Below are 12,282 nucleotides of genomic sequence, written 5' to 3' on the forward strand. Positions count from 1 at the left end.
ACAACTTATTTCATGTTGGAAAATGATTATTGTACATCTCAAACGAATCCCCAACAAATGCTACAAATAAATTCCTTACATCCTAAAAGCATGCCTTGATTTCGAGTCTTTGTTAAACCACTTATTCTACAAGAGTCCAAAAAAGCTTATTTTATTGCCAAAAAAAAAGGCATTGACATGACAAACGCGGTTGATGACCAAGGTCATATGCTTTCTTTTGTGGCTACTTTTACTACGTATGGTTTGGACTTGCATTATCAACAACTAATAGCACAATATCATGTACTTTGATCTTTCTACAAATTTCTTCTCTAGATCATCACAAAAATATAGAACAGCAGATTGGAGCTTGTAGTATGCTTCATCAACTACAACCTATTGTCCCTGCAAGACTAACAACTAAACCAGTCTATTGACATAACATTTCCCCTATCTTTATTTAGGAGCATGTATGGTGGAAAAACAAACACTCTCCAATCAAGGGAATTATTTTGGAGATGTTTGGTTAGTGAATTGCCAGTGGCACTGGCCAAACGAGATATGCCAAGTTTGATTTGTGCATATGTTGTTGGGCCCCTTGAGGAATAGTTCCACCTGTTCTTTGGGCTTGCATGCCTTGCTGCTCAAAGCTTGCAAGACAAACTCTCAATTTATTTGCATGCTCAGTTTCCCTTGCACTTCAGGGGAAAACTTCCAGAAATTTCAAATTGTTGTCAATGCCTTGAGATCCCACATTTCAAATTGGGTACGATATTGGGCATTGTGGACTATATGAATCTCACAGTTACACCATCTTTGGAGATCATTCAATTGGCACACACACCTTTTTCCGGACAACATTCTTTATTTGACTTTCTTTTAATGAGACAGACCAGCAATAGTACTTGCTCTTTTCTTGGTGTTTTGGATGTGGTGTCCAAACTGAACATAACCCCTCCTGGACATTGATACAATCCATTCATATCATTTTGCCCCCCTTGCGCACCCTTTCCCCCCAAAAAAAAATTTGCGTGCGTGTGTGCATATGGCACACATGCGTGTGTGAGAGAACTGAGAACTCATTTTTTAGCAGCCCTTGTTTCTAGACCAGAAACCTCATGATCAAACATAAAAATATCACTTTTCTTTTGAGCTCTCATAGAATTACAGCTATATCTGCAATGGGTACAGTACTCCACTTGGCAATAATATGGCATTTATGAAACAGCAACTGATTCTTCAGTTGGCTAATTAGCAGAGAAAATGCTGTTTCTGCCTTTTGCTAAGCTATAAAGAAATGTAGCGAGTAAAATCCCACGTCACCTATCTATACTGGACAATAATGATCTCGACCCTGGCACACCCTGCTCACAAAGTCACTCCTCCGAAATTTTGTCTCCACATACTACACATCGTCAGATCTACAATATCTGCAGCATATCCATGTACTGTAAGCATAACTGCCCTCAAGATAAGCCAGCAGATGTGCTTTTGCTATGCAGAAGAAAACATGTGAACCAACAATGTGGATATGTTTCTAATTACCTTACCTTTTGTTTTTTATACGTTTTCATCAGATCCCCCAGACAATACAGACTTTGGTTTTGATTCAGTTTCCTCTGCTTTTGAGGCAGCATTCAATCTCTCCTCTAGAGCTCGAGCCCCTCGCTCCCTGTCATGATGAAAAAGGGGACACTACTTACCAACGGCACACCTAAAATGGTTTGGGAAAGTTCAAGTTTCTTAGATTACCTCCTCCTTGAAGCATCAACGGGATCGGAACCAGGTAATGGAATCCCACCAAGCACATGTCCACGCCCTTGATCAGTGCCACTTGAACTCCGTCCACAAAATAGTTTCTCACAGATCAAACATATTGGATTCACCACAGGCCTACATTAAGCAAATTCTGCATTAGTATTGGATGGAAATTCCCTGCTGAGACATTATATGTCAAGCTCCACCTTGCACTGACCTCATAAATTCAGGAAAGAAAGTGACAAATGAAAACTCGTCACTGAAGTCACCCTTGAGGTTGACCTCTGGCTGCCTTTGATAAAACCGCAAGTATAACCAGCCATGGTAAGTCCCAAAGAGAACAAATGGCAGGAATGACATTGCATCATCCGCAAAGATGCCAAGCACGATTGTCAGAAGTACAAAAATTGAAGGAAGCCACTGCATCCAACGATCACAAAAAAAGGCATAACAAATGAATACTTCTGGCATCCCATAATAGATTAATGCATTTAACGGCAACAGTATAGGCAGCATACATGTATAAGCCATCAATTTAGGACAGTCAAAATCAATACACTTATTCATTTTTTTCAAAACAAGTATAGGGGGGATTACCATGACAAGCTCAGTAAATATTACTGGCATACGTAGACAGAACAGAGTCCACTGCAGGATCACAGATGCACAAAAACTGAAGTGCTTCAAGGGCAATTAACTCTGAAGGCAGTTAAACCTAATAAACAAGTCTCCCAAGAACATAGATGTGGCAAAAAGCTTGACAAAAATTGAGTCTCAACTAAAGACAACTGTCACATGCCTACTACCTTACAATTCCCTGGCAGCACGTTTTAGTGGTCCATCGGGGAACTATCCTAGACGGCTTCGCCCGACACTTGCGAGAATGCACAGGGTCTATCGTCTAGGTTTCCCAGAGTCCACCTCGTAACGGAAAGTACCGGCCGTCCCCACGAGGATCAACTTGCAAGCTCGGGGTCCTAATTTTACAACTGAGGTCTCGATACATTAGCTAGCTCCATCAAAGATGTCCCACAAGGGCTTCTCGTCCAACTAGAGCGTTCATAGTTACCCTTGGTTTATGGAGTGCAACGATTTTTTCCAGCAACAACTGGTTAGGATTCAGGGAACCTTAACGGAGTTCTAGCACAGCCGCCACACCTTTCCCCTAAGATAATTTCTTATCAAGGTTTTAAGACCCGGCCCTAAGTAAGTCAACGCTCGGCTCTACCTAATTTTTCCTAATTAACGTTTTGTTCAATCTCTTGAAAGAAGTTCCCAGCTTACCGGGACCATCAATCTTTTGGCAAAACATATTTCACAAAGTTATTTACAATGTTTTTTCCCTTCTACCTATGCAAAAGATAAACCTCCGTTCACTGGAAAATCCCTTCTGTTTGTGCAGAAGAAAACAAACCCTCCAAGGATTCTATCCCTTCACTAGTACCGGGGACTCCAGGATCCCATCCTAATTCGCACGAGGGTCAGGCAGTTCCTAGGAGCGATCAAGAGGTTTACGACCAGAGCCCCCCTGGCACTCCCACCTCCTCCTGCCTAACGGATTCCTCACCGAGCGACCTCTCGCCATCGGGGCCGCGGTCCAAAGCTCCTCACAGCGTACAAAACAACCCCCCTTGGAGCAAGGTTCTGCATCTAGCCGTAAGGGAGGCATAGTGCGATCTTTCCTCTTATTATCCTAATTATATATTTAGGATTAGATCTAACTACTGCAAGCACAATCAATATTTCCTGTGCAACCATCAGCGCATACATAAATTAAAAAAATTAAACAACAAGTGCTTTTAGCATAGGAAGCAGCCCCATCCAAATCTAGGGTTTCTCTTTTAAGGTCCCACCTTAATCTTAAGGTTTCGCTTTCTATTTGCAACTCTTTTTCCGGATCCGTAGTTTATTTCACAAATCTAAAGTCTATTCTATCCATATGAAAAATTTGGTATTTCCGTCCTAAAAGATAATATGGGCATTTATACCTATGGCAGGCAATTCATGCACTGTCATGTCCTAACCCACAATTAGTAGGATTTCAAATGCTTTTCTAAGTCTATTTAGACTTTAGAATTTGTGTTGACAAATTTTTCTTTCAAATGCTTTTCCAAGTCTATTTAGACTTTAGAATTTGTATTGACAAATTATTCTCAATGTCCAACAAGTCCTACAAACTTCCAATATTTATTTAATTTTTTGAAACTGATAGTTTCAAGGTTGTCGAGTATTTCATAGTTGTTTATGCTTCAACATTCTCGATATTTTAGATAAGGTTTTCTAAAATATGCTTTTTGATTGCTTACATGTTGGATCGTGGCATGGGGATGATTTTAAAATGCTTTCTCTTCCTCCAGGTGTCAAAAATGTCATGATTTTTTGTATTTTTTTTAAATGTCTTTTTTTCTTCAAAACGACTTCATCTGGTGGTTTTTGGCCAAGTTACCTCATGACTTATCTAGCTTATAAAGTCATGCCATACTCTTTGATACTTAACTTACTCAATATCATACTCGTTCTTGTGCGTTCTTTGTCTACTGATTAAGGCTTTTGCGATTTGTCTTGTGGTTACAAAATCAATGTGATCTTTGACACATTAAATGGAATCGGGAACGCTAAATAAAATATAATGCGGACAAAATTATGATCAAGCCGTCGTAATATTATTTACAATGCGTCTTTGCTTCTTGTTGGCTGGGAACATTGACGTGTCTTCTTGTGTCGGATTGCAGAATTGATTTAATCCAAGACTCGATATCAAGAAAATTACATGCGGTCACTTATGTGATAGCTCGATGAGTAATTTTTAAAACGCCTCAAGCCTGAATTCGTTTCTTGATATGAAGCGTTATGGCGAGAATATTACATTCTCTTCTCCTTAGAGAAATCAAGATGTCCTCATCTCAAAAAGGACTTGGAAAACTATTTTTCTAGAGCTGTCTCTTCTATCCAGATTGCATCCTCCTCAAGACAGTCTTTCCACTGGATAAGATACTCTCTAATGATTCTATTTCTCAGAGGTTTCTCTTTTACATCTAGGATCTTATCAGGCTAGAGTTCAAGGGCTCCTTGACTAGGCATTACAATTTGCTGGTCATCAAGAATATGATCTTGATTTGTCACATAAACTTTCAGAAGACTAACGTGAAATACACTGTGGACTTTCACATGATTAAGAAGTTGCAGTTTGTAGGCATTAGCTCCTAGGCATTTGAGAACCTTGTATGGTCCACAATATATTGGACTCAACTTTTTGAACTTTCCCAATGACAAAGAACTCTTCTTTGGGCGTACACGGATAAAAACCATGTCTCCCTCTTGGAAGATACACTCTTGCCGTCCTAAATAAGCATAAGCTTTCTGGTGGTCTTTGGCAGCTTAGATATCTTGTCTAATAGTTTTAACATGATCATCCATGTCTTCTAACATTTTCTTAGAAGCCTTTAGGGTTGGATCAGAGAAATTCAATGGCGTCAAACAATCTTGCCCATACAATGCTTGAAATGGAGTCATTTGAATACTCTGGTGATATGACGCATTGTAGGAAAATTCTACTGAGGGCAAATATTGTATCCACCTTGTCAGTTCTTTGTTGAAACAGTAAGCTCTCAGTATATCTTCAATGACCTGATTAACCCGCTCTGTTTGACCATCAGTTTGGGGATGGTAAGCTGTTCTAAAGCAAAGTTAGATTCCAATTGCTTCAAATAGGCTTCTCCAGAAATGTGACATAAACAGAGAGTCGCAATCACTAATGATCCGTTTAGGCAATCCATGAAGCCTAAAGATTTCTTTCACAAACAGTCGTGCAATATCTGAAGCTTTGTAGTTGGTCTTGATTGGGATAAGATGAGTGACCTTAGTCAGCATATCCACAATCACCATGATTAACTTATACTCTTCTTGAACAGAATGTAAGCCAACTACGAAATCCATACTGATGAACTCCCATTTCATTTATGGAATGTCAAGTGGCTGAAGCTTGCCTGGCATTTTGGCATGCTCAGCTTTCACCGGCTGGCAACTTAGGCATTCAGTAGCATATCTGAGTGTATCATGCTTCAGTCTTTCCTAGTAGTAACTGCATTAAGAGTTTTTGCATAGCCAAGGTATCCTAAGAACGGGGAGTCATGGGCTTCCCATAATATCTTCTTTTTCAGCACTTGACTGAGAGGAATGCAAAGCCTTGTCCTAAAATAGACAAGTCTATCATTCATAGTGAAATTTTGGTATTTGACTCTGAGCTTAGAATTAGTGTCCTTAACTAGGATTTCTCTAAGCATTAGCTGATATTTAGGATCCTTGTCTACCTCTTCTTTGGTTAGCTCGATGATTGGATTGCCAGGCATCGATATCATGGTAGCTAAAGTCTCTCCTTTAGATGGCTCTTCCATGATAAGTGCATTCAAAAAAGCTTTACGACTTAATGCATCAACAATCACATTCTCTTTCCCAAGTCTGAACTTGATTTCAAAATCAAATTCTTGCAAGACTTCAATCCACTGACGCTGCCTCATGTTGAGGTCTGGTTGAGTAAAGATCCATTTGAGACTTTTGTGGTCAGTGACCAAAGTAAACTTGCTTCCAAGCAGATAGTGTCGCCACAATTTGAAAGCATGGATCACAACTAACAGCTCGAGATCATGGGTGGCGTAATTCCTCTCATGGATTTTCAGTTTCCTTGAGGAATAGGCTATCCGATGACCTTGCTCCATAAGCACACAACCTAGTGCAAGAGAACTTGTGTCTATTACGACCTCAAACTCTTGACTTAGGTCAAGTAGCTTTAAAATGGGTGTTGTTACCAAACTTTTCTTGAGCCGCTCAAAACTGGCTTGCTCAATGGGTGTCCATACAATGGCAATTTGCTTTTTCAGCGAATCAATGAGAGGTGCAGCTATTAGGACGTAATTTTTTATGAAAATTCTATACCATCCAATCAGCCCTAAGAAACTTCTCACTTCCTTAATTGTCATTGGAGGTTGCCACTCTTGAACATCTCTAACTTTGGTTGGGGATCTACAGAGATTCCTTCAACAGATACTATGAATCTGAGATATTCCATCTATCTTTTGAAAAAGGCACACTTCTTTTTCTTCGCATAGAGCTTGTGCGCCCTCATTGTGTCCAGTACAATGCGCAATTGTAGCTCATGGTCTTCGTCTCTCTTGGAGTATGTTAGGGTGTCATCAATCAGGATCCACCATATTCGTAGCAACGGCTCCCTGCCCTTGCATGCGCTGCTGCTCCGCCCCTGCCATGATACCAGCTCTCCCCCCCGCCTACTGCCCCAGGGCGCACTGTTCCTCCACCTACTCCCCCACCTACTGCTCCATCTACTGGCCCACCTACTCCCCCCTTGTGAAGCGCTGCCCCTGCCTGCTATTCCCCCCGCCAGCTCTCCCCTGCGTGATCCCCCTTCCCAGATCTCCTGCCTGTTGTCGTGCGCCAGCTTTCCCCCTACCTCTTGTCGCGCCATCACGCCTCCCCCCCCTCCTGCCCGCCATCATACCTCCCCCCTCCTGCCCGCCATCGCACCTCCCTCCCTCCTACTTGCCCGCCACTGCGCCTTCCCCCCTCCCTCCTCTCGCACAGTGCTCCCTTCACCCTCCTGACACGCTGCGCCCCTTCCCGTCAGCTCCTACTCCCCTGCCCTATAACTGCCCCTCCGCCGCCCTATAACTGCCCCACGCCCACACTGCCCCTGCCTCCCTCGCCTTGCAGCCTCGTTTGGCCCTTCCACCTGAGGTTCATTTCACCGCCCCTCCGCACTCCCCCCCCCCCCTCCGCCTCAATACGAGTTGGATTACAGCAGGGTCCAACACTTCCCCCACCGGTAAACAAGCTTTCCCCACCCCCCCTCCTCCTCACCATCGTCTCACCTCCCCTCCAGTTGCTCCCTTCCTCTGCAGCAACATACCTCCCCCCCTTCTCCGACAACGCAGCAGTGTGAGTGGTAGGTCCTCAGTTGGAACGCGCAATGGAAACCTCTAGTCAGACGCTAGCGCATTCTACGAGTGCCCCCCAGTCAAACACCTTGCGCATCATCCTCTCTAAGGAACAGCTCTTGGCCGTCCGGGCCACAGAGTTGGAACTGAAAGAGATAGCGATCTTTGGTCAGGTCGTGGGACACTCCCCATCGAGAGCCCAGCTGCAGGACTGGCTCCACTCCACGCTGCGCATTGACACAGCCCAGATCTTGGAGGCAGTGCTTATGGGTCAAGGAATCTTCATGGTTCGACTCACCTCTGCGGACGCAGCCTGTGAGTTGGTGGAGGGCGCGCCCTATGCCTCCACGAAGGGCGTCATCTATATAGTTCCTTGGTATAGCAGCTTCACAATGGAGTCATTTGCGCTCCACAACAGTTTTCTCAGACATCCAGTCACCCTATTGTTTCCTGGATTGGCGGTAGAATACCGCCAATTAGTGGAGAACTTTGGACGGCTTTTTGGCACAGTTCTCCATGTTTCCTTCGCAAATGCAGTGACTGTTGCAGGAGTCCCAAAGGTACGAGTGGCCGTGAAAGACACAAAAAGTATACCAAAGTTCCTGGAAATTGAGGCTGGAGGTCACTCCTTTAGGCAGCAGGTCATTGTGACTGGGCAACTAGGGCAGTGCCTATGTTGCCATGACTTTGGACATTACGCAGCAGACTGTATGCGTTTCGGGGCCAAGGCCACTTCGGCAACGGGCCCACAGGTGGACGCCGACCGTTTCACACGAGTCCAGAGATGACAGAGAGGAAGACGGCAAGGGGGGCCGCAGCCAGCGCCTCAACAGCAGGGCGCAGGAGGGCGAGCGACGCCCCCTTGGTAGAGCACTCCGCAGCCCCCCCTGCCCATCCCACCCGGCAGGATCGCAATCCCCCACAGCCACCACTCGCGCCACAGACTACCCCACTTGAGATCCCACAGTCCCCACACCCACCCTCCACCACATCCCAAGCTCCCCCCATTGACCTTGTCTCACAGCCCCCCCACACCCGCCACATACTTCCGACCATCCCACCATCCCTCGATCCTCTTCCCTCCCACCATCTCCCCTGCCGAGCACCCCCCGATCCTCACCCGTTGCAGGTGATCCCCCCCAGACCCACGTCCACTCATTCCACGGGAGGGGATGAGCCACACATGCCTACATCCTTCTCACACCAGCAGTCTTCCCCCTCCCACACAGCCACTAGCTCATTTGCCCCCGTCGCCCGTCACACCTTCCCAAGACAGGCACAGCTGTTGCCACAGGAGTTTTTCCGCAGTGGCCCGTGGTCCTACTTGAGAGTTGCGGAGTGCGGATGTTTCCACTACCTCTAGAGTTGGGGATCTTCGTGGTTCGCAAGTCAAGGAGGAGCAAGGTCCATCTACTAGCACCACCGAATGGACCAAACTACTCCTTCTTTCAATACTCTCACTCAGAGGATTGAATGACGACACAGATAGAGGAGTAGTAGAGTCAGGTGGTGGACCATATCTCCCAGTGGATGGGGGAAGAAGGACAAGCACTGTTTGCACAGCAATGGCCTGGTAGCATGATGGACATTAACTGGTGGGCTGGTGCCGAGGTCCCACACTTGAGCATTATCTTTCGAGCCCCTCCACAGTGGAGGGCTCCGAGGGATGTGATCGAGTGGCCCCTGGCACAGGCGGCCCGTTTTTATCAGTGCACGGAGTCACGACTCTCAGCGTGGCTGATAGATGCACTGATTGTACCACCTGGAGCATCAATCACCCCTATGGTCCGGTCGAGGACCACTATAGGGGACTGGAGTTCGCCATAGGCGCCCACGGCAAGAGTAGAGGCGTATGCACCTCTATTGGCCCGAGCCTCACCACCTGCGTACGAGACCACGGGACAATAGTGGCACGAAGGGTTCTATGGATCAGACTAGATATTGAAGACTCGTGCCTGGGAGCCCTCAATGTCTATGCCCCTATGGAGGTTAGGTCACGCAGCAGGTTCTGGGTGGAGATCGCGGATGGACTCCCAAAGATGGACTTCTGGATTGCTGGAGGAGACTTCAACAACCTGGAGGCTTTGGAGGACCAGCAGGGCAGAGGCAGAAACTATCAGGGCATGACCAGGGAGGAGCAGGAGGCATGGGAGGTATTTCTACCGGTAGTAGGTGCACATGACGCCTGGAGAGATCCTACCTTCCATAGGAGGGAGAGGTCGCTGGACTTCTCTTGGGGATACAGGCGGCTAGGTGAAGTCCTACTGGAGCGGTTGGACAAGTTTTATGTAGGAGAGTGGGGAGGCTCTCATGGGGGCCAGATTGGACAGTTGGCGGGAAGCACGCTGTCTGATCACTGCCCAGTTCTCCTGACACTAGATCCCCCAGCATCTGCCCTAGACACTCGATCCTATCAGATCTCTGACTCGATCTATAGGAGGGAGGAGGTGACGAGGGTGTATGGCCAAGTAGCAGAGCTGGGAGGAGGAGAGAACGCTCCGGCGGGACCTTGCTGCCACACAGAGATTACTCAGGAGGCACCAGGGGACCCCACCCTCCACGCACAGGAGGTGAGAGCGTGAGCAACCATCGCTGGCCTAGAGGACAAGCGCTCTGAGTTCTCTTTCCGCACCTCAACAACTTTTTGGGCACGGAAGGGGGACACGATGTGCAAGGAGTGCAGATACGCAAGAGTGCAGATACGCAACCTTCGACATCAGTATAGGAGGACTCGTTCAAGCCCAGACGAGGTGATGGAGATTGCCACTGATTACTACAGGTGCCTTTTCCAGCAGGAGACAGCCTCAGCTAGAGGACGGCGATGTAGACAGCAGGTCTGGGATCACATCCCGTCCCTTGTCACAGAGGAGATGGGACGCTCCCTCCTAGCCCCCTTCACAGAGAAGGAACTAGAGGAGGCTTTCCATACACGAGACGGGCAGAAATGCCTAGGAGAGGATAGCCTCTCTAAGGTCTTCTTTACTACCTACTGGGAAGTGGTGAAGGACCCCCTACTGATGGCCTTCCAAGAGATCTTCACTTCAGGACAGATGCCAAGGAGCCTTTCAGCAGACCTCATCAGTCTTCTCCCAAAAGGCGAAAACCGATTGGAGCTTTCTCAGTGGAGACCGATCACCTTATTGTCAATGGCCTATAAGGCACTGGCAAAGATGATTGGTAGGCGACTACGCCCCGTGCTGCCAGACATTATCCATAATACACACACAAGCTTTGTCCAGGATAGGAGTATCCTAGACAATGTATTCACCTTCTTTGAGGCGACTGACTGGGCTCAGCACAATGGGCAGAGACTGGCCGTACTATTGGATTTCGAGAAAGCTTATGATAAGATGGACTGGGATTTCCTAGAGGGCACCATGGTAAGGTTGGGTTTCCCCCAGGCTTGGATTCACGGGGTTGCCGCACTTTACAGATCGGCCACCAGCAGGGTTCTCATAGGTGGTAGCTGAGGGGAGGAGTTTTGACTGGAGAGATCGGTCCGGCAGGGCTGCCCCCTGGCCCCATACCTGTTCCTACTCTTTGCAGAGGCAATGTCTCACTTCCTCAGGTCTCCTGTGAGCGGATTACGCGGCCTCCGACTTCCCGTGAGAGAGGAGACTGAGTTGCTAGACTCAGAGTATGTAGATGATACAGCACTCTACATAGAGAACGATAAGTTGATGTTGGAGAGAGTGAGGTTGGCTCTTGAGGTGTTCTGTTCTGCAGTGGGAGCGAAAATCAATTGGTGAAAGTCAGTTGGTTTCCTCACAAACCCGAACTCTAGCACAAAGTGGAGCGTCCACCTAGGATTCAGATGGGTGAGCAGAGGGCAGACCGTCCAGGACCTAGGGTTCCAGGTGGGACTTGACATCACTCCCGCCCAGCAGTTTCTTCCAGTCCTCGATTCTATTCGGAGGAAGCTGACTTACTGGAGCATGGCTCGTCTCTCACTAGCCGACCGAGCCCTGGTGGTTAATCAGGTCCTCCTAGCGACGGCCTGGTACATCGCCTCGTGTTGGTGCTTTTCCTCATCCTGCGTAGTGCAGCTTCGCCGCCTAGTACGGAACTTCCTTTGGTCCGGCTCAGACGGCTCCAGGGATTCCCGGGCCAAGGTGGCATGGGTGACCATCATACGGCACCGGTCAGAGGGAGGGCTTGGGATCATAGACCCAGAAATTCAGAGCAAGGCCCTCTTGGGCAAGCTAGTTGTCCGCGGCCTCACACCGGGAGCACAAACCTAGAAGGTCCTATTGCAAGAGAGTCTTCAAGATTGTAGACCGAGGCTTGGCAGTGAGTGGAGGCCGTCCTTGAGATGGATCTTCACTTCAGCCCAAATCAGCCCCCCCTCAGATCACCTTTCCTACGCAGCTTACTCCGCGTGTGGCAGGACCTCCGCAAGGCCCTAATTCAGAGCCCCTTAGACTGCCAGGAGGAGATAGACCGTCAATCGGTGATCTGGAACCCCCAAGTCAAAGATCGGAAAAGGGCACAAATTGGTGAGCGCCCCCACACCCAATGGGCTGGTTGGGAGGTCGGCCCGGCTCGTAACATCAGGACATGGCGGGAGATGTACAAGATGGCGGACGAGGAGGTGCTG

General features: G+C 47.4%; 1 protein-coding gene across 2 annotated transcripts in view; it reads right to left on the reverse strand.

Moving 5' to 3' along the window:
* Window positions 1–1,098: 1,098 nt before the first annotated feature.
* The window catches only part of LOC148010072 (rhomboid protein-like protein), a 56,523-nt gene continuing 45,339 nt past the window's right edge, over window positions 1,099–12,282 (reverse strand). Inside the window, exons 6-9 of one of the 2 annotated variants that reach the window (XM_087672529.1) lie at window positions 1,955–2,157; window positions 1,732–1,872; window positions 1,530–1,651; window positions 1,099–1,409 (exon numbers count right to left, since the gene is read on the reverse strand). In XM_087672529.1, coding sequence (XP_087528655.1) covers window positions 1,540–1,651; window positions 1,732–1,872; window positions 1,955–2,157 — 456 coding nt within the window. In that variant the 3' untranslated portion in view covers window positions 1,099–1,409; window positions 1,530–1,539. Of the gene's footprint in view, window positions 1,410–1,524; window positions 1,652–1,731; window positions 1,873–1,954; window positions 2,158–12,282 lie in introns of both variants that reach the window. The other variant, XM_087672528.1, reaches the window with a different exon arrangement.

Source organism: Lygodium microphyllum, chromosome 30 (assembly GCF_053477565.2).
Source record: "Lygodium microphyllum isolate KBCC chromosome 30, Lygodium_microphyllum_v1.1.10, whole genome shotgun sequence".
NCBI lineage: Eukaryota > Viridiplantae > Streptophyta > Polypodiopsida > Schizaeales > Lygodiaceae > Lygodium > Lygodium microphyllum.